We start from the raw sequence: 21,671 nt of genomic DNA, 5'->3' as shown, positions 1-21,671 counted from the left end.
ATCTCCCCAGTACAACGTAAGCTCCAAGAAGAAAAAGACTTTCTCTTAGTCACGTGCTATGTATCTTCAGCGCCCAAGCAACGCCTAGCATTACACTAGGCGCTGAATGAACAGTTATGATTTAACAGGTTAGACATCAACGTAACACCATTCACGTACGGACTCTTTGCCTCTTTGCCAGGCGGCGGAGGGGTATTTAGTTGTACACACAACATTCGCATGCGTACAAGATCCGGGAAGTGTGTTAGGGAAAGGGGCGGAGCATCGAGGAGTCTGGCGCACGGAGGCGGTTGGAGCCGAAAGCGAAAGGTGGTGGGGGCTGGGGTTTGGTGCGGTACCCGCGTGCGCACTGCGGCCTGCAGCCAGCCGCGGCAAAGGAGTTTAAGGTGCCCGTGGGCGGGGAAGCGACCTTGCGCGTGCGCAGTCCCCGCGGCGCCGCCAGGTCCCTGTGTGTGGGTCGTTCTGGATCGCGCCGCGCGTGCGCAGCGCGGCCGGCGGAGGGATTTGAGGCTGGCTCCACCCCTTGCCCCTGTCGCGAGCCGAGGCCGCGCGGGCTCGTGAGCAGCGGCCTGGTGCGCGCGCTGGGCGGGCGACTGAGGGAGACCGACGCGGGCGCCGCCGTAGTCGAAGCGAGAGCGGGAGTCCCTGCTGCTGAGGGGCCGCCGCAACCGCCGCGAGCCCCCGGACCGTCTCCAGGCCGAGGAGGGCGCCGCGCGGCGGGTGAGTGAGACTGAGTGGCCTTACCGGGTGCGGAGCCGCTACCCACAAACCCCTGCGGTGGGCCCTAGCCTTTTCCCCGCGGCCGGGCCCCCTTCCCGCGCCACCGCCGCAGGACCTTTCTGGACCCCTTACCCAGACTCCTCTGGGCACCGAGACCCTCTTCCCACAGCTCTCCCGCGGCCCCTTACCCACAGGCCCTTGCGGTGTGTTGCTTTTTTTTCTTCCTCGTCTCCGCGGCGCCCTGGACCCTTACCCATAATTCCTTTCGCCTTTGGGGGCCTGCATTTATTACCCACAAGCCCCCAGCTCGAGGGGCTTGTTGCTTACCAGATTCTTCCCTTGATCGGAGACTTCCTGTGATTCTCGCCCCCGTAACCTGTTCTCCAAGGTGTGGGACCACCAGCCGCCATTGGTTTGGGCCTCCCTCGTAAGGATCGTTGAGGGATCCACACGCTCGCAGGGAACCTCCCAGCCCCACGGCTCCTTGCTCGGGACCCTGAGACTTTAACTCCTCGTAAACTCTTTTCCAGTCATCGCTGCCCTTACCAGCCTTGCCTCGCCCTCTCACAGCCTTCCCCCGTGAACTTTATATTTCTCGTTCAGGTTTAGTTCTTTGCCGTGAGCCATACGATCATTCCGTCTTCTTCCAGGACCCGCTTTAATACTGAGATCTTACTCCTCTTTCTTTTTCTTCTTGGGAGTCCCGGGATTATAGGGGCTTCGACTCTCCCGGTCACCCTAACCGAAGGCCGCCCTTCCTCCCTCAGACTTGGCAAGATGACCCAGTTCCTGCCACCCAACCTTTTGGCCCTCTTTGCTCCCCGTGACCCTATCCCATACCTGCCACCCTTGGAGAAACTGCCACATGAGAAACACCACAATCAACCTTACTGTGGCATTGCGCCCTACATCCGAGAGTTTGAGGTGAGTTCGCTGAGCAGACTGGTAGTGGTTTGGGTTCTGAGGCCGGGGAGCTGGATTGGAGGGTCCAGTTGCTGGACGCTTTCTGTGTGATTTAGGCGGGGGACTTACTCTTTCTGATTCTCAGCTTCTCTGTCTTAAATGGGGTTGATAATGCTTCCTTGTAGGGTTTTTGTGAAAATTCAGTAAGTAGCAGCTGAGGATTCAGGTTCTGGGGTCAGGCAGTCCTTGGCACGCCATTTATCAGCCATGTGACCTTGGGCAAATGGGGTGTTCTCTTACTTGATTTCTGCATTTTTTGCCAGGGGATAGTAGTATTGTCCTCATAGTGTTGGTGGGGAATTAACCGCGACACTTATTACAGGGCTGGGCACCAACCAGTCAGCAAAACGTCGGTGTTACTGCGTTGACCGGTTTTGTTGTTAATAGGATGATGTTGGTGTGGGCTTGAGGATGTCGGCTGTGCAACTGCAGGGAGAACACAAATACGTAACCTGGGCCTCTGTTTTTGTCGTTGGTAAAACTGGCCCGACAACATCCACCTTCTAAGGTGCATCAGAACACACCTGAGAAATGCTGGCACACAGCCAGAAGCCAGAAGCGGGAAGGTCTGGCCTCAAGTAAGAAAGGGCCGTGACGGTGGAGGAAGCTGCAGGGCAGAAGTTAGTGGAGAGATAACAGGAGGTTGGCTCTTTAGTAGGATTTGCCGCCCTCGGTGAACCGGTACTGGGAAGTGTTATTAGCTAATTAAACTAATTTGATGGCTACAGGCCAGTGGCGTCCTTGATGATGTGGCCATGTGGCAGTTACCGTTTAATGAGTGGCTGGGGAGATCTTCAGGAACTGCCCTGGCCCTCAGGAGGGGTCCAGTCATTGCTTCTGAACTGCACTGTCCTCTTCTTGGGCATCAGCCCTGGTCCCGATCTCTGTCTATGGTAACGGACAAATCTTTTGCAGATTGGGGTTTTTGGTAAACACGAAGGGATCGTTCTGCTTTTTCTCGTATCTTTAAAGAAAGACCACAGAATAAAAGATCAAGTTTTTATTTGTTTATCTTTTGAACGTATTTATTTTTGAGAGGAGAGAGCACGCACACACAAGCAGGGGAGGGACAGAGAGACAGGGAGACACAAAGTCTGAAGCTCTGAGGTGTCAGCACAGAGCCCAGTGTGAGGCTAGAACTCATGAACCATGAGATCATGAGCTAAGCCGAAGTCGGATGCTCAACCGACTGAGCCATCCAGGTGCCCCAAGATCGAGTTGTTTGTTTTTGTTTTTGTTTTCAGTTTTTTTTTTTAATGTCTATTTATTTTTGACAGAGAGAGAGAGACAGAGCATGAGCGGGGGAGGGGCAGAGAGAGAGTCCCAGGCAGACTCTACACTGTCAGGCGCAGAGCCCGACGCAGGGCTCGAACTCACAGACTGTGAGATCATGACCTGAGCCGAAGTCAGATGCTCAACCGACTGAGCCACCCAGGCGCCCCAAGATCGAGTTGTTAATATCAGCAGGCATCAAACTGCTCTATCAGGTTGCTGTAGAAGTTTCTGAATTCTTCTGATTTGTCTACTTTTCTGGTCACAGACTGGGAACAGTTTGTGGGTAGCACTGGTCTGTGGACCAGGTTTTGATGCCACTCCCTGCCTCCACTGGCCTGGGAACTGTCCGTGTTTGCTTGTTTGTGTGTGAGTGGCTGAGGCACGTGTTGTTTTCTGGATGGGTGTCCCTTGCAATTTCCCCCTGTCCCTCCCACCCTGTCACCTGTCTTCTTATTTCCAGGACCCTCGAGATGCCCCTCCCCCAACTCGAGCAGAAACCCGAGAGGAACGCATGGAGAGGAAGGTATGCAATTTTCATCTTTTGGCCACATGTCGTTTTGCCATTTTCTCTCCAGGATGTTCCCTGACATCAGGGCACTTCTTTCCTCATTCAGTTGTCCACCTTTTTCCCGACAGAGACGGGAAAAAATTGAGCGGCGACAGCAGGAAGTGGAGACAGAGCTAAAAATGTGTAAGTCTCTCTTCTCTTCCCATCTCTTTTTCTTCAAACCTTCTTGCATTTCTCTCCGGCTAATCCAACCCAGGACTCTAATTTGGGAAGGTGGGGGTTTTAGCCCGCAAAGTTGGCCAAGCACTGTGTTTGGTTTAGGATTTAGAAGTACAGCGTGGGGTCAGGGTTGGTGGGAAGGGAGGCCTGGTACCTCGGGTTGCACACTGTACGGGGGAGTGCACTCAGGGAGACTCCCACAACCAGCTGGGTGTCCCGGGCTGCAGGACAGATCCGTTATAGTCGTAGTCATTAACCAGACTCACAGAGGGTCATGTTGGTCTCAAGTGGCCCTTTCTTGTTGGAGTAAGGATGTTGTAGTTGGAAGACTCGGTCTTTCTTTCAGCTCCTGTGAGGCTGGTGAATCGTGTCATTTTGGACCTTATTCCCTGGAGCGGCATGTTTCCTCAGGGCTCTTATGCAGATGCCAAGCATCTAAAGGCCTGATACCAGCCGAGAGCTCTCTGAGCAATGACTCACCAGAGCTGCCTTCCTGTCCTTTCTCAGACCCTGTGTTCAAACCGCATTCGGAATTTCCTCTTCCCACCTGGTCTCCTTGGATGTTTTCTTCCCTGGAACATGGCCGTGTAGCCTCGCTAGTCATGCTCTCTGTTGTTGCCACCCAGTTTGTTTTTAACACTTTCTTTACTCCTTTCTCCGGTTCGTCACCACCACCTGTCCTGTTACTCTCTGAATGTCCCAGATCTGACCCTTCGCTCCGTATGTGTCACCACTCAGGTTTTCTCTTGCTTGGACACACAGTAACCGTCTGATTACCCGCGTGCCTGTCTCCACCAAGTTCTTTGGGTCTTTTTAAAGTACAACTTTGTATCATTTTCTGCTAACAGCTTCCTTTTGCTCTCAGCTTAAAGATGAAAGTCTCTTTCCTGCCCACTGTTTCGAACTTGTTGTGCACTGTGCTTCCTTCCCTCTGGAGCTACAGCGGCCTCTTCTCATGCCTCGTTCTTGCTGGAACGTCCCTGGGCATTGGGCTTTGGCCCAGGCTGTTCCCCCAGTCTCTGATGACACCTTGGTTTATGTGTAACAGCTCTTTGTATCCCTGTTCAGCTGTCACTTCTCAAGGAAGCCTTTCGTGACTTCCTTGCTCGGGTCAAGTCGCCTTGTGCGCTGAAAGCCCCGAGTCCTGCTACAGGTTGGTCGCTTTGGTCTGCAGGGGAGATTTGAAGATCATCTCCATCTCTACGCTGTGGGTTCACAGCTGCTCTAAGAGAGCAGTGTTTGGATGCGATTTGCTCACCACCTTGGCCCCCGCTGCTATAGGGCTCGGCACACAGAATTGTCGGCAGTTAATCTGGGGAGTCTTGGTTGCATTGTAGGGCACAGGCCTTGCAGTCTGACCCTTGTGCGTTGTAACCCCGATCCTGCTGCTTAACTGCCAGGTGGCCTTGGATAAATCTTTTCTCCCGTTAGAAGTTATTTTCCACACTTTTAAGAATGGGATTTTGGTAGGTTAAACGACATCATAAAGATGTAGTTGGTCGAATTCAGGATGTGGGAAATGGTATAAAACAAAGTTGTAACTCAGTTTCTTTAACAAATAAATGACAAGGAGAAAAAGGGCAGGGAGTGGACCAAAAACGATTAAAGAATCAAAAGATTGGTCAAGCAAGTGATGTGTATGGTTGTTTGGATCCTGATTTAAATGAGGTAACTGCATTGGGGCGCCTGGGTGGCTCAGTCAGTTAAATGTCCAACTTTGGCTCAGGTCTTGATATCATGGTTTGTGGGTACAGAGTCCTGCATCAGGCTCTGTTCCGTCAGCTTCAGATCTATGTCCCCCCTGCCCCATTCTTTTTAAATAAGCGTTAAAAAAAAAAAAAACTAACTTTAAAAGTCCAGTTTTGGAAATAACGGAGTACATTTGAACCTTGGGTTTCGGGTTAAGGAGCTGACCTTAACCTTTTAAGGTCTAGTAAGAGTACGGTGGTGATGATTTCTTTAAAATTCTTTGTTAGAGACTGCAATGCTATGTCTGGTGTTTGATTTAAAATACTTTGGTGGGATGGGGGTACAGATGAAGCAAACATGGCCATGTGTTGATAATTGAAGCTGGTTCATAGGGCTTCATTATATTTTTCTCTGCTTCCCTCAGTGTTTGAACTTCTGCATAACTGGAAAGAAAAAAAAAAAAAAACAGGTCAAGTACGTTAGGGTTTTCATGGCCCTAAGAGCCTCCACCTCCGACTACAGAAGTTGGCTCTGCCTTGTCACCGGTAGCAGCTACCATTAGAGGGGACCTTGTCCCTTGTTAAGCAATTGGTGTACTTCATACCGTTGACTTCTCCCAGCTTCCAAGTGTGGCGGGGGGTTATTACTCCCATTTTTAAGATCAGGAAACCCGGTGCTCGTTGAGGGCAGTATACTTCCCAAGAGCCGAGAGTTTCGAAATACTTTTCCTACCATTTGAAAGCCTAAACAGGCTTCCCGGCTCCATAGGGCGTTTCTTCAGGCTCCTGCTCGGGGTTGCTACCTAGATAATCCCTTTAACCAGGGGTTTTCCAAGGGCAGAGGTGCCAGCACGGGAGTTCCCTGAGTTTGTGCGCACAAGTGCACCAACTGGTGAGCTGCTGACCGGCTTCAGTTCTCTGCTGCCCTCTTCCTGCTGACGTCTTCTTTTTGCAGACCCATGGGTGTTCTCGGCTCGGCTGCACTAGTTTTTGCCTTTGGCCACCCTCAAGGGCAACCCCTCGAGTAAGCAAGAACCGCAGAGAGTTCTGCAGTGTCCCTTGGATGCTGCCGGGCACCTCCACGGCACGTCAGGAAGTTTCGGGTCTCTGCTGTTTGGCCTTGGTCCTCTCCCCCATCCCCTGCAACCATTGTAGCCTTAGCATTCCTACCCCGCCTGTTAGGCCACCTGCTGCCTAGGGTTGGCAGATGCGTTTCCCGTTGCAGCTGTGACGGTTTCAGGTCTTCAGTCAGATGTCCTCATCCTGGTGAGGCCTTTCCTGACCTGCCCATTACAACTCTTCACCCTGGGTCTGTCACTGTGTGATGGAACCAGATGACTTCCTCACCGAGTTTGCTGTCGGCCTCCCCGCATGAGTATCTGAGCTTTGAGAGGACGGGGCTGTGTTTTGTCTTGTGCGCCGCTGAATCCCTGGCTCCGTACGACGGTTCCGGGAACTCGCCAGCACTGCACAGATACCTGTTGGACGAACGGGCGAGAGCGGTCGGTGTAGATCGAGATACCGGGGCACAGAAAACTACGGCACAGAAGGATGAGGGATGGTGAGGAACTGAAGGGGGTAGGCGCAAAGATGGCGTTGTCTTCAAAGGCCACCGTCACTTTCCAAGTAGTTAGGCTCAGTTCTCTGGTTTGTAATACATTCCCTGAAGTCATCTTGAGTTTCGCTTGTGTTCGCAGCCTAGCCTCCTCAGATCTGCAGCTTTATTTCTCTGGCTTCTTGCAGCACCCGGGCTGTCATCCTGAGAAGCTGGTGTGTAGGTGTTCAGTATGGAGCTTGGTAGTTAGAACACCGGGGCTGTGAGGTTGGGCTGGGACGTAAAGCCGGGCTTGGCCTCTTTGCTGCTCTGACACTTCTCCTCTTCCATGCTTCGGGGGTTGGCTTAGTTTCCGTTTGCAGAATGAGGATTCATTTTCAGCGTGCGGCAGTGTCTGGGCCTAATTATGTGTTCGATAAATTATTAACGTTCATTTTTTTACATTCTCCTGGGATACGACATGTCATTCTAAGGGTTGTGCTGTGTCGTGTCACATGGAAGAACCGCCTTTGCTCTGAAGTGGTCGGGGTGCCTTTGGGACCCTGGCAGGAGTCGAGGACCGCTGTGCGTGCTTGGGCCTCTGTAGTTGGTGAAAAGGACTTCTTCCCAGGCCTGACCCACCAGGATCCCCCCAGGAATTGGTTTTGTAATAGGTTTTGGCTCCGTTCTGTGGAGATGGTTGTTCCTCAGTGGCCTCGTGGTAGGAGGGTTGGGAGTAAGCGCCTGTTGAGCATTTCGTGCGCTCCAGCACCAGGCCTGGGTTTCTCCCTGGGGCACAGAGGTCATGGGGCAGAAAGCAGGTAGACACTGCTAGGCTCTCTCCCAGCCTTTGAGCTCAGGTTTTCCTGAGGGCTGTAGGTGCAAGCCGTGTCGTTGGGTGGCAGCGTGGCCCCGCAGCTGAGGGAGGGAGCCTGGCACCTGGAGTGGTCAGGCTGCCTCTGGATGCCCAGCCTTCACCTGGAAGGGGCTGGGGCTTTAACATATGTAGGTCTGAAATGGTGTTCAGACTCCTGGCCCCCATCCAGTGTCAGCTTGAGGTCAGCCTGTCCCCTTCCCCCATCAGCCTAAACTGGTTACTGAGATAAAGGCTGCTGTGCCCCAGGGAAACTGGAAAACGGAGTGTGTCCAAGGTCTCCAGGTCACCAGCAATTTTATTCTAACGGATCTCTGTCTGTCCGTCTTTCTTGCTGTGTGTGACTGTTGATATTTTCTACTTACGCATTCTTTTCTTCTGTACAGGGGACCCTCACAATGATCCCAATGCTCAGGGTGATGCCTTCAAGACTCTCTTTGTGGCTAGAGTGGTGAGTCCCCAGCTCCCCAGCCCTGGAGCCCCAGAGAAGCCAAAACCCTGGGCTGCTGAGAGCTTGGGTGTGGGACAAAGGACAGTAGGCTAGGTCTTGGAATGTTCTGAGGGCTTGGGGATGGTTAATTTCTCCCACTTAACTTTGTGTCTGTCTGTCTCCTGGTAGAACTATGACACAACAGAATCCAAGCTCCGGAGAGAGTTTGAGGTGTACGGACCCATCAAAAGAGTGAGTGGACTGGGACGGGGGGTTATTTGAATTGGAAAGGGATTTGGTGGCGGGGTGTGGAGGGAGAAGGCTGGTTCCTGGCCCCAAGGATGCATCCCATCATTTCAGGGCTTCAGAGTCCATGGGCTGCCTTTCCATTCTGACTGTACTTCCTCGCAGGGGATTTTGGGTGGCAGGAGACTTCCTCGCAGGGGATTTTGGGTGGCAGGAGTAAAATTAAGAAGTGGTAACTAGCCAAGCCCGTTTGTTTACCGTTGTCTGCGGCTCCCGTTGCTGTGAGGCAGAGGCGGGTGGTCGGGACAGAGACTGTCAGGTCCATGGAACTGGAAGTATCTGCCGTCTGGCCCTTTAGGGAAGATGTAGAAGCGTGTGCCAATTGCTGTTGTGGAGCAAGGCTTTGTGTTTAACCGGCGGGCCTCGATTTCATCGAAAAGTCCCCTGAGCGCTCTGAGCAGTAGTGAGGGCTTGAGATCAGTGTGCGCGTCCACTGCTGAGCCCGGTGCTGGGAGGGCATTAGTCACCTGGGGCTCTCAGGGACAGGGACGGGGACAGGGTGTGAGGCATCTGTCGCTGGCGTAGGCCGCCTCTGTGGTTGAAAGGGTGGGATTTCCTTGTCTGAGAACTAATCTCTGCGCCGCCCCCCACCGGCTGCCTCCGTCAGATACACATGGTCTACAGCAAGCGGTCAGGAAAGCCCCGTGGCTATGCCTTCATCGAGTACGAACATGAGCGAGACATGCACTGTGAGTACCTCTGGCCTGAGCCCTGCCCTCTGACCCTCTCTCTTCTCTGCTGCCCAGCCCCTTCCTGTCGTCTGTCCCCAACCCCTGCCCTGCCAAACCTGACATTAGCGATGTCTCTTCTCCTCCTCCCTCTGTTTCTGATATATCTTTTTTTTTTTTATATATACGTGTTTTTTAAAAAACAAAAACCAAAATCCCCCACAACGTGTGTGTGTGTGTGAACCCGGGGAGGTAAGTGTCACACGTTGAACCTCAGGGGCAAGGAGGGAACTGGGTGGGAGCTGGGGCCAGCTGGACGTGGGGGGGAGGGGTCGGGTGTTCGGGGAGCCTCTCCCCATTCCCCCCACCAGAAGTGGGGGTGGCTAGGTCAGAATGAGGACTGGCCTTTGAACCTGCCCTCTCTTCCCCCCAGCAGAACTGGGGCTGGGCCACCCGACCCTCCGCCTCCCCACCCCTGGCCCCCCACCCTGTTCCTCAGCGGGCAGTGGGCCTGTAGGCGTGTTCGGCGCCTGCCCCCACATCTCCAAAGCCCCCTTTGAGGCCGCGGCGGCGTCCACATGGGCCGGGATGGGTGGGCGGGGGCGGGCAGGGCTGCGGCGTGTCCAGGGGCCGCCGTATTAATTGACTGTTCTTATTGTCACTGCAGCCACCACGCAGCTGGCTTGCAGCTGATGCTTACGCTCCCCTTACAACACCTCAGTGTATGGTTGGTATAAGGGTTTGTATCATGGGTAAGATCACTCAGCACCGCACACTAGCCCAGCTTAGCCAGGCAGTGCAGGAGCAGTGAGGCCTCCCTCCTCCCATCCCCAGTCGCCCCCTCAGCCTCCCCGCACCCGGAACCCTTTCCTTGTTTGGGTGCCCTTTGTCCCTCCTGCCACCCCTGCCCCCAGTCCACAGGCTCTCTGGTAATCTTGTCGGTCCCAGGAAGGGAAGGACGGACCCTGATTGGAAAGGCGTCTGGCCTCTCCAGTTGGGCTCCACCCAGCCCCTGACTTAACCTGGCTTCATGGCGTCAGTGGGAAGGTTACAGGAATGCCGAAGACAGGACGCACTGGGGGGAGGGCTCCACATGGAACCCTTCAATCCTTTGCTCCCTGCCCCCGTGCTTCTGTGGGGCTGTCACTGTGGTGGCCCTGGAGAATCTTTCTGGTTGCTAGATTCAGGGTGCTGTGCCCCTTTTCTGTCTGCCTTCTCCTGGTCGAGGCCTACCTAAGGGCCGTAGTGCCCAGCGGCTCTGCAGAGTGCACGGAATTGGGGATTGGAGTGTGGGAGGGACCAAGTGACAGGCTGCCAGGGGCTGAAGGTGTCGTAGATTCTACTTAAAACCCTTCCGCTGTCTATAGAGACCTAAGAGAGGGAGAGAAAGACGAGCCTAGAAGCACACATGTCACGTGGTTTCTTTGCTGGTACTCCTGGGTTGGGCTTCTTCCGGGGTTTGGGACACTGAACCAGAGCAGGGTTCCTTTGCCTGACTGTGTTCCCGGTCCTTCACTCCCGTCCCCCCACTACCCTCCTCTGGGTTCGGGGGCCGAGCGGCCCCTCCTCCTCAGATCCTGGGCTGCACGCCATCTCCTGGACCCCTTGAGGCTGCCCCTTTGGGTGCCAGCCTTTGACCTGCAGGTGGCGGGAGGGAGTGTGGAACTCGAGTTGGAAAAGTCCTTCTATGTGCTGCGAGGGGGCGGGGCGTGTGCCTAGTTTAGCGTGGACTTTACCGGGAAAGGTGAGGGCGCACAGGTTCTCTGAGGCCTCCCCAGCCTCCTTCTTAAATGCAATAAGATAGTCCCGGGACTTTACCAGCTCCTAGACTTGATGTTAATCCTTGTCTCCCCCTCTTTCAAGGCCTCCATGAGGTTTCTTTGGGGTCCGCCACTTCCTCTGCCTGCCTCCAGGTGGTGCAGGAGACGTGGTTCCTCTTCCTCTCCACTGGCTCCCTAGAACCCCCCCACTTCCCTCCCTGTAGCTTTAGCTGACCCCATGGTGGTGGGTGTGGGGTCTGTGCGCGTGCTCAGGTAAGCTTGGGGGCTCCAGGTAAGCGGTCCCGTGTCCCCCCCCGGGAAGCCCGCCTCCTCGCCAGGCCCCCAGGAGTTGCCGAGCCCCCCCCATCCCGCTCGGTTTGGACACCCGCAAGGCCGGCATCGGTAAATGGCACCTTTTTCTCTTCCTCTGGTTGTTATTTGGGGGGGAGCGGGCTGGGGCGGGGCAGGGTATTGTGGTTGGTTGAGGACAACTCCCTAGGCCAGGGCTGGGGGTGGGAAACGGACTTTTTTGGCCTTCCCGACGCCCGTGTGAGACAGGCCCTGGGTTGGGCCTGCCCATTGCTGTGCCCTGCCCAAGAGCAGGAACATGCCTCACCCCGAATCTCCCCCTCTACTCCTCGCTCTGCCCGGCAGGCTCAGGCTGGGGTTGGCCTCCCAGCGTTTGTTGAGCAGGGGCTGTGGAGGGAGAGATGGGACGGGGGCTGGGATTGGGTGGCAGTCAGTCGGCTCAGGTAAGGCAGGAATTGTGAGGAGCACCGCACGCCTCCCATGCCTCCCTCCACTTTCCCTCTCCCCCACCTGCTGTAGGGGGCCCCTCCAGGCCCCCTGGGAGCACCGTAACCCCACCCTTCTGCTCCCTGCCATCTCCTGAAGATTTCTCCCACCCTTTTCTGGTTCATTTTCTGTTCTGATGTCTGTTCCCCCCACACTCACCTCCGTCCCCCAAAACACAAAAAAAATAAAAAATAAAACGGTGTGAGCTGGGGTGCAGCGCGGCCCAGCTGGGCCTCCTCCCCCAGCACGATGTTTTAGGGTGCATGCCTGGGGTTGTGGAGGAGCCCTCCCCCACAGCAGAGTCCAACCTTAAGTTAACCTTCAGTTTCTTTGCAGCGACTTTGGCCGCCTGGACAGGAGGGGGCTGCTCTGTCGGGTGGGAGTAGGCAGGGCTTGGCAGCCCAGGTGGGTGGGTGGTGGTTGGGGTGGTCCTGCTCCCCCCAGTAGCATTTGGGGGGTGATGAACAAGTTCCAAGATGGAGCAGGCCCCTCCTGGTTTGGGAGAGGGTCAGTCTGGCTGTCAGTTGCCTGGCTGTCTGGTGGGCGTGTGCTTGCGTGCGTGTGTGCGCGCGTGCGTGTGTGTGTGTGCGCCTGCGCACAGAGTGCCTTGATGGGGACATGGGGGTGGGGATGCCACAGAGCCGGGCCCTCTCCTGACTAGAGGACCCTCTGGGGACTCTTTCCCCCCCCCCCCCCCCCACGTCTGTTGCAGCCGCTTACAAGCACGCAGATGGCAAGAAGATTGACGGCAGGAGGGTCCTTGTGGACGTGGAGAGGGGCCGAACCGTGAAGGGCTGGCGGCCCCGGCGGCTAGGTGAGCGCTCCCTGTGTGGGCTGGGCCCCGGCGGGCCTGCATCCCTTCTGCATTCCCTGCCACTGTCTGCCTGCCTGGCTGCTCACGTCTTTCCTTCCTCTCTCCAGCTTGTCTCTCATCACCGTCATCATTCCTGAGGGCTGTCTTCCTGTTCTGGGTTACTCTCTAGTTGGTGGACTTCCTCTCTTTGTGCCTCATTCTCCTTATCCTGGAAAGTGGGGGTCACCTCAGAGTTCACCAAGCTCAGCACACCAGATGCCCAGCTTGGCAAGGAGCCCCTGGTAGGGTTGTAAATGTCACCCTCTCATCCACTGACTCTTTGCTCTTGCTTGTCTGTTGATACGTTGGTTCAGCAAATGCCTGTTTACCATATTTTTCCTTTTTTAAAAATCTTTTTGTTTATTTTTGAGAGAGAGAGAGAGAGAGAGAATATACCAGCAGGGGAGGGACAGAGAGAGAGGGAGACACAGAATCCAAAGCATCTCTGGGCTCTGAGCTGTCAGCACAGAGCCCGACATGGGGCTCAAACTCAAGAACTATGAGATCATAACCTGAGCCAAAGTCAGATGCTTAACCGACTGAACCACCCAGGCACCCCCCATGTTTTTACTCTAATTTTTTTTAATGTTTATTTCTTTTGAGAGGGAGAGAGAGCCATGTGCATGGGGCGGGGGGCGGGGGGGCTGAGGGAAGGAGAGAATCCCAAGCAGGCTGCATGTTGTCGGCACCCAGCCAGACACGGGGCTCAGTCCCACGAACCATAAGATCGTGACCTGAGCCGAGATCAGGAGTTGGATGTTTAACTGACTGAGCCACCCAGGCACCTTTACCATGTGTTTTAGTCAAGAGTAAGGCATACATATATGACGGTCTTTGTCTGTCTCTAATTGTCATTCACAGTGTCAGTCAAGGTCAGTTTGGTTGCAGGTATCAGAAATACATTTGAGGATTTTAAAGCACAGAGGAGCCTTGTTGATTGAGAATCCCACGGATCCTTTGGAGCCCAAAGATGTGTGATGCCAGTTGGCCTGAAGGGGACCTGGTAGCCAGACCTTAAAGTTGCCAGGAGCCACCTCTGGTGTCGCTGCAGCTTGCTTCTGTCTTGCCTGCTATCTGTGCAGACTGATCTCTTCTGTGTTTCCCTGCACTGGCCCAGTGTGTGTCCTGCTTTATACTCAGTCTTGACTGAGTCTCTGCGTTTCGGGGTGGGTGGATCTCAGTGGCTCAGCCTTGGGCCTGGGTCTGAGGTCTTGCCATCCAAACATGCCTGTTAAGGACCTACTTCTTTGAGGGTGAGTGACAGTTGTCCAGGAAGATGGTCCTCCTTGGGTAGACCTGTCAGATGGATCAGTACTCTGCTCTTAACCCTGCCTTCCTGCCCACTCTTCTCACCCTGAACTTGCCTGTGTGACAGAGACCACACATTCAACTGCTGGGTCTCTGAACAACAGATCGGTTTTTATCTTGCCCTCATTTCTCTGGGGTGGAGTGAGTTCTTCAGAGTGCTGTTTCCTGTTCTGGTAGAATCCCGGAATCCCAGAATCTTCTAGGTCAGTTGGCATTCAAGTTTTGCGATAGCAGTACCTAGTACTTCCTGACCCAGCATGTTAATACATGCAAAATTATAACCCAAACAAAAGTTTTATGAACAGAAATTACTTTTTTTTTTTTTAATGTTTATTTTTGAGAGAGCGAGTATGGAGGAGGGACAGAGAGTCACAGGCAGACTCCACATTATCTGCGCAGAGCCGGATGTGGGGCCCGAATTCACGAACCGCAAGACTGTGACCTGAGCTGAAATCAAGAGTTGGATGCTTAACTAAGGCACCCAGGCTCCCCCAGAAATTACCTTTTTTATAGACAGTCTATACTAGTATTTTATATTCTGTTGCTTTCCTTTGTTTTTTATTATTATTATTATTACTATTACAATTATTTTTTTAATGTTTATTTCTGAGACAGAGCATGAGTGGGGGAGGGGCAGAGAGAGAGGGAGACACAAAATCCGAAGCAGGCTCCAGGCTCTGAGCTGCCAGCACAGAGCCCGATGTGGGGCTTGAACTCACAAACTGTGAGATCATGACCTGAGCCGAAGTCGGTCGCTCGACCGACTGAGCCACCCAGGTGCCCCTGTTTTTTGTTTATTAAAAAAATTTTTTTATAATGTTTATTTTTGACCAGGAGAGAGTAAGTGGGGGAGGGGCAGAGAGAGGGAGACACAGGATCTGAAGCAGACTCCGGGCTCTGAGTTGTCAGCACAGAGCCCGACGAGGGGCTCCAACCCACAGAATGCAACCCACAGAATACCTGAGCTCAAGTCGGATGCTTTACCGACTAAGCCATCCAGGTGCCTTTTATTTTTTTTAACGTGTGTTGGTTGCAACCCATCTAATTGGTGATGTGATCCATTGTTGGGTTGTGACCTGACAGTTGAAGACACAAGTCTGTTCTGCATCATACCTGTGACGTTCCAGATGCCCGGTCAGTTGCCTGTGCCTGTTAGAATGTTTGCTCTCCGAGCATCCTTTGCCTGTTTTCACCCGGCACTGCTGGAAGTCCTTTCCTTTCGTGGAACTCTGGCCCGCCTCACTGAAGCTTGCTTCCGGTCTGTGTGGTGCGGAACGGTGCACAAGAGGGCAGCTTCTGGAGTCGGCCGGGAGTCCTGTCCCAGTTCTGCACCTTCGTTGCCAAGTCCCCGTGTGGGCAAGTGACTCTCTGGGTTTGCTTTGCCATCCGAAGAAGGCGCCGTTGCTCCTTAGTTGTCCTTTGACTACTGTGCGTAGACACTTACGTTACATGCCGGTGACGGCAAATCCAGACCTAGTCCTGACTTTCACGGTGCGTAGCAGTCTGGAGAGGCAGGAGTTCCCTGCTCACAGGGGCGTGTGCACTGTGAAGCGCCACCTGAAGTTTTAGGAAAGAAATGTATTCAGTCCGTGAGTAAATGGTGGGGAACCGGGCAGTGGGGTAGGTTCGGGAAGGCTTGCGGTGGAAATGGTGTTCAGGAGGACCCGTAAAGGGGGAGTAAGTTGACCGGACAGGGAAGAGCAGACCCCACGGGGAGCAGTGAATGATCCCCCGGAGTGGGGCAGAAAGGAGACGAGACAGAGTGTGAGGGGGTTGAAAAGCGCCCCGAAAATGAAGAACCAGTGGCCAGCTTCTGGAGGCCGCTTGATGGAGATTCTGGAGTAAAGGCAGTGGGAAACTTGGAGGATTTGAGGCCGACCACGTTTTTTAGTTAGGTTTCTAGCTTGGCGGCGTGTCGGGAGGCAGCTGAGCAGAAGGGGTTTGGGAGGCTGTGTGGACTTGGAGGTTAAGGGTGCGCTTTGGAGTCTGAGTACAGGTGTTGACCAGCTGGCGCTTGGGGAAAGGCCTCAAGTGTGTGAACACAGCTGTCCTGTTAAAGCGCACCCGCCACTGGCGGTTGCAGGCCTGCCTTTTGCTCTTTGATGCGCCTCGTCTCCCTTCCCTGAGTGCCCTGTTTGGACTGACCCTTTCTCCGCCCGCCCCCGCCCCAGGAGGTGGCCTCGGTGGTACCAGAAGAGGCGGGGCCGACGTGAACATCCGGCATTCGGGCCGGGATGATACTTCCCGCTACGATGAGAGGTAAGATTGGGCAGCTGGTTTCCTGGGATGCGGGCGGTCACGTGGGGGAGCCCCGCCACAAACCTCTGCCCACCTCATCCAGGCCCGGCCCCTCCCCGCTTCCCCACAGGGACCGGGACCGGGACCGCGAGCGGGAGCGCAGGGAACGAAGCCGCGAGAGAGACAAGGAGCGAGAACGGCGACGCTCCCGCTCTCGGGACCGGCGGCGGCGCTCACGGAGTCGCGACAAGGAGGAGCGGAGGCGATCCAGGGAGCGTAGCAAGGACAAGGACCGGGAACGGAAGCGGCGAAGTAGCCGGAGCCGGGAGCGGGCACGACGCGAGCGGGAGCGCAAGGAGGAGCTACGTGGTGGCGGAGGCGGTGGCGACATGGCGGAGCCCTCCGAGGCTGGTGATGCGCCGCCTGATGACGGGCCTCCTGGGGAGCTGGGTCCTGACGGCCCTGACGGTCCAGAGGAGAAGGGCCGGGATCGAGACCGGGAACGACGTCGGAGCCACCGGAGCGAACGGGAGCGGCGCCGGGACCGCGACCGAGACCGGGATCGCGATCACAAGCGGGGGGAGCGGGGTGGTGAACGGGGCAGGGATGAGGCCCGAGGTGGGGGTGGTGGCGGCCAGGACAACGGGCTGGAGGGTCTGGGCAACGAAAGCCGAGACATGTACATGGAGTCTGAAGGAGGTGATGGGTATCTTGCTCCAGAGAACGGGTATTTGATGGAGGCTGCGCCAGAGTGAAGAGGGCTTCTTCCTCCCCCCCCCCCTCCCCCCCGTTTTGTTTGGACGCGTTCCCGCCCGTCCCTTTGCTGTCGTCCTCTTCCCAACCTTCTTGGCCACCACCTAAGTTTGCCAGCCAAGGGTAGGAGTCTCCTTATTTGTTGTGGCCCCTTGGATTTAAAATAAAATTAATTTCCTGTTGATAACAAGCACCTTGGTTTCTTCGCTGCTTTTAATGTCTTCCCAGAAGGTTGTGCCCTTTCCAGCAGCCCTACTCTGGTCTGTGTCCCAGGGCATGCCAAAAACTTGGGCTTTTTTGACCTGTGGCTGGGGCTACCCCCACTACCCCAGAGCCATTTAAACTGGGATAAGGAGGTGCTCTGAAAGGGTTCCCTCTGTCAGGGTCTTAGATGTCTCTGTGGTTTCCTTTCCTTTCCTTTTCTTTTTTTCTTTTTCTTTTTCCTTTCTCTTCATCTAACATCTTTCTCAGGGCTCTTATGGGGCCGTCTCTCTGTAACCCTTGTCTTGGTGGAGGTGGGGCTCTAAGATGAGGTTACTCTGTGGAAGCTGTGATTTTGGAAGGGGAGCTGTTGTTGAGGCTGGAGAGCTGGGAAGGGTGGGGGGATGAAATGGGAGCACAAGCTGGGGGAGGAGGAGCTGAGCCACCCAGGTGCCCCTCTTCTTTTAAATGTTTATTTTTGAGAATGCACATGTGAGAGTGGGGGAGAGGCAGGGAGAGGGACAGATCTGTGAGAGGCCGGCTCTGTGCCGACAGCAGAGAGCCTGATGTAGGGCTTGAATTCAGGAACCATGAGATCGTGACCTGAGTTGAAGTTGGATGCTTCACAGAGCAAGCCTCCCAGCCACCCGCACCATGAGTATTTTTACTTCACACACGGCTCTGACAGTGGAGGATTAACAGGAAAGGGGAGGTCCCATCAGCAGTTGAGATTCCAGCTGTTTCTGGACACAGAAGATCACGTCAGGTGACGGTGAGGACACTTCAGTCTGGTGACCGCTTGAGAAGGAAGCCAGTTAGCCTTGCAGAACCTTGGAGCGGCTCCAGACCACTACTACAAGTGCAGTGAGGGTAGCGGACTCCAGAATCTGTACGCGGAACAGTCACCCTCCATTTCAGCACTCGATGCTTAGGGAGCTGGGTGGGCATTTCCTGCCCAGGCAAATACAGGAGCTACTTTGGTGTTTGAAAAGTTTCTCTGTCTAAAGGCAAACTTGGCTTGATAACCCAGAGGCAGCCTGTCTATTAAGTCTGTCTGACACACATGGTTTATGCTATTTTTTTTTTTTAAGTTTATTTTTGAGAGTGCAAGTGGGGGAGGAGCAGAGAGAGAGAGAGAGAGGATCTGAAGCAGGTTCTGCGCGGACAGCACAGAGCCCAATGTGGAGCTCAAACTCACCAACCATGAGATCAAGACCTGAGCCAAAGTCAGACGCTTGATCGACTGAGCCACCCAGGCGCCCCTCTAGAAAGAATAGCACTTGCATTGCTGAAAACCAAGCACATGGATTATGCTTCTAACTGCTTCAGTCGTCCTAAGCACCCAAGGGTGACAGGCGTTTGAGAAAATCCTGCAACAGGAGACCACGAGGTTAAGTGGAAAAACTGGCCCTGGAAGGAAGACTTTAGAGAATAAAAGGGAGCTCAGTGCCTCTAATTAGCATATTCTCAAAGATCGCCCAGATGCTGCAACTACACTTCTGGAATTGGCTACAAAGAACAGTGTTCTGGACTAGCGTGGCACATGCCGGTTATGTTACATAAAGACCAGTCACGGTTTGTAAAAGAACTTGTGAAAGGCACTGGGGACCTGGGCTCGAGGGAGTCTGATGCCTAAGAGAAGGAAAGCCAACACCCTCCCTTTTTCTTTGAGGACATTTGCCAATTTGGTTTGGGGGAACAGACTCAAAGTGGCAGTCCACTGGGCTGAGTTCACAGAGGTCACACTATGCAGGTGGGGCCAGATGGGGCACTGAGCCCCCAGATCTACACGCAATCCCCACTCAAGGCGTTTGCCAACTGCTAAACTGCTTGCTGTCAGTGCAAGAAACTCCCCACCCCCACCCCCAAAAGGGCTCATGGGAAAGAACTAGCTGGAGGCTACAGAGTTGAGCAGAAGTGGCAGCGGCCTTGCGGGTCTGGGGGAGACAGGTTGGGGGTCCCACCCTGCAGGGAGCAATGGCCATGCTGGAGATCCCCAGAGCGGCCACCATATTGGAGTAAGCCACAAGTGAAACAGCAGACATGAAGAAACCTGAAAGTGAACCTCATCAGGATTTAGGTGATCTGCCTGCCAGGAGAGAACTTAGCCCTTTGGAGGAAGGTCTCATTCAGAGCCTCTGTGATTTTTAGTACACAATACTCAGCATCATTAGGCACGTTAGAAAGACAAGGATGTACATTGCTGAAAACCAAGGAAAGAACAGCCAACAGACCCAGGTATTCTGACCCGGGCATTCTAATGTTGTTCTATATGTTGACAAAACAAGGAAAGGGAGATGGAGGGAGAGGGAGAGAAGGAATCCAAAGCAGGGCCCGTGATGTCAGTGCAGAGCCTGACCTCACAAACCATGAGATCATGACCTGAGCTGAAATCAAGAGCCAGATGCTTAACCTCCTGAGCCACCCAGGCGCCCCCAGGATGGAGAACTTTAACTGAGAGCTGCAGTCTTTAAAAGAAAAAAGTCAAATGGAAACTTTAGAGCTGAAAACATTAACAAGTTAAGAGTTGAGATGCATTCTGTAATCAGATACGTCGTGACCTGAAATGTTCTGTTACAAACATTACAAGTACTAGGGGAGAAAAAGAATTAGGCAAACGTTCTTGAAAGTAAAAGAAATCTCACGACCTTTTAAGGAAGTTAACAGGATATACATCACCAAAACAAGGGATTTAAAAGAGAGGAAACTATGGGGCGCCTGAGTGGCTCGGTCGGTTAAGTGTCCAACTTCGGCTCAGGTCATGATCTCACGGTTCGTGGGTTTGAGCCCCGCATCGGGCTCTGTGCTGACCTCTTGCTCAGAGCCTGGAGCCTGCTTCAGATTCTGTGTCTCCTTCTCTCTCTGCCCCTCCTCCACTTGCACTCTGTCTCACTCTGTCTTTCAAAAATAAATAAATGTAAAAAAAATAAATAAGAGGAAACTAGATCTGATTCAGAGCAATGGAGGAAAGTCCCAGTTTGGCAGTTTCTAGAGAGCACTTCCAACCCTTTTGGGGTCAGAGGATTCAAGTTTCCAAGGAGTTTTCAGGTTAAAAAGAAGGTTCAGTAGCTGAACCAATGGCACTAATCATTTCACGATATACATAAATCAAACCATCATGCTGTTTGTCCGCCTTAAACATCTACAGTGCTGCATTGTCAATTATTTTTCAGTGAACCTGACTAAAAAAGAATCCGTAAAATTCCTTGTGATGGAAAATTTGAAAAATTGAGAAGGTGATGGAAGAAAAGCACATAGAAATCCCAGGAAAGCCAAAACAAAACCAGAAGCTGTCCAGAAAAGGAAATGGAAGCACGGAACACTACTTGGGCTCGGCAGGAAATAATAAGTACTCAGACGTACCATGAGCACTTGATGGATGGCCCGAAAATCTGGTAGGAGAAAACTACCATGGGAAGAGAGCAGAAAGGTTGTAAGAGCAGAAAATCAATATGTAATCTATTACTAACATCTAACATTGCTACATTGAGACATAGCATGTTACTTAGATACAGAAGCAACTAGAAGATTGAACAGCCATAAGCTGCCTCTTGCAGTGGGGAGAGTTAGGGTGGGGGTAGGGGGAGGTTCTTTTCAGTATCAGCCTTTCTGTATTCTTGGATTTTGCTTTCAACTGTAAACATGTTCTGTACTCTGAGGGAGAGAGGGAGAGACAAACCTGATCTAGCTCTCTCCCTTTGCCAAAGCCCTTTTCTGGCTTCCTCATCCCCATCCAGCTAATGGTGCGGGCAGGCAACAATCAGTCTTCTCCACAGTCTTGTCTACATTTCCTATGTGCCTTTGGCCTCTTTAGAATATCCGATACCACTGCCCGCTTCCCCTTTTAAAAGCACCCTTTTGGAGTGCCTGGGTGGCTCAGTCGGTTAAGCGTCTGACTAAAGCTCAGGTCATGATCTCACCGTTTGTGGGTTCAAGCCCTGCATTGGGCTCTGTGCTGACAGCTCAGAGCCTGGAGCCTGCTTCAGATTCTGTGTCTCCCTCTCAATATCTCTCTCTCTCTCTCTCTCTCTCTCTCTCTCTCAAAAATAAATAAATGTTAAAAAAATAAATAAAAGCACTTTCTTAACAGTTTCTCCCACCTGGTTTCCCTACTACTTTCCTGGCCCCCCCCCTTTTTTTTTGGAAAATAAAATTTTAATGTTTGTTTATTTTTGAGAGAGAGACAGAGAGACAGACAGAATCCGAAGCAGGCTCCAGGCTCTGAGCTGTCAGCACAGAACCTGATGCGGGGCTCGAACCCACGGACCATGAGATCACGACCTGAGTCCAAGTCCCACACTTAACCAACTGAGCCACCCAGGCACCCCCCCCCTTTTTAAATCTTCTTTCTAACTTTGAAATGTTAGCAGTCCTAGGTCCTCTTCGTCCTATACTACCCTGTACCCAGCGTTCTTGTCCACTCCTATGGTCTTATCCACCACCTTTGCCCAAATGCTCAGTACTGCTTTCAGACTTGGGTGCTGCACGGGCTCCTCAGATTGAAAATATATCCGATAATCCTTCTCCAGCATAGACCATCTTAACAAGAGGCCCCACCGGCACCTTAGTATCATACAC

General features: G+C 53.4%; 1 protein-coding gene across 8 annotated transcripts; it reads left to right on the top strand.

The window, feature by feature from the left end:
* The first annotated feature begins 523 nt into the window (after positions 1 to 523).
* On the top strand, positions 524 to 17,085 carry SNRNP70 (small nuclear ribonucleoprotein U1 subunit 70). 8 transcript variants are annotated; one of them, XM_045045728.1, is made up of 10 exons: positions 524 to 720; positions 1,488 to 1,644; positions 3,419 to 3,481; positions 3,573 to 3,649; positions 8,168 to 8,232; positions 8,401 to 8,463; positions 9,125 to 9,206; positions 12,453 to 12,554; positions 16,073 to 16,160; positions 16,243 to 17,085. In XM_045045728.1, exons 2-10 carry the CDS (start codon positions 1,586 to 1,588, stop codon positions 16,892 to 16,894), a joined length of 1,251 nt encoding a protein of 416 aa, XP_044901663.1. In that variant the 5' UTR covers positions 524 to 720; positions 1,488 to 1,585; the 3' UTR covers positions 16,895 to 17,085. The 8 variants fall into 8 exon arrangements, with proteins under 8 accessions (XP_044901663.1, XP_044901662.1, XP_044901660.1 ...); XM_045045727.1 differs by having other exon boundaries at positions 525 to 720; positions 3,595 to 3,649; positions 16,270 to 17,085; XM_045045725.1 differs by having other exon boundaries at positions 525 to 720; positions 1,422 to 1,644; positions 3,595 to 3,649.
* Positions 17,086 to 21,671: the final 4,586 nt, after the last annotated feature.

The sequence above is a fragment of the Felis catus genome, chromosome E2 (assembly GCF_018350175.1).
Source record: "Felis catus isolate Fca126 chromosome E2, F.catus_Fca126_mat1.0, whole genome shotgun sequence".
Taxonomy (NCBI): Eukaryota; Metazoa; Chordata; class Mammalia; order Carnivora; family Felidae; genus Felis; species Felis catus.
Note: the sequence above shows the minus strand (reverse complement) of the source record. Positions and strands in the feature narration are given on the sequence as shown.

Coding starts and splice junctions, on each gene's coding strand:
- SNRNP70 (XM_045045725.1), top strand. CDS start 1,498: ATGACCCAGTTCCTGCCACCCAACCTTTTGGCCCTCTTTGCTCCCCGT. Junction 8,464..9,124: donor TGTACGGACCCATCAAAAGA/GTGAGTGGACTG, acceptor TGCCTCCGTCAG/ATACACATGGTCTACAGCAA. Junction 12,555..16,072: donor CTGGCGGCCCCGGCGGCTAG/GTGAGCGCTCCC, acceptor CCCCCGCCCCAG/GAGGTGGCCTCGGTGGTACC.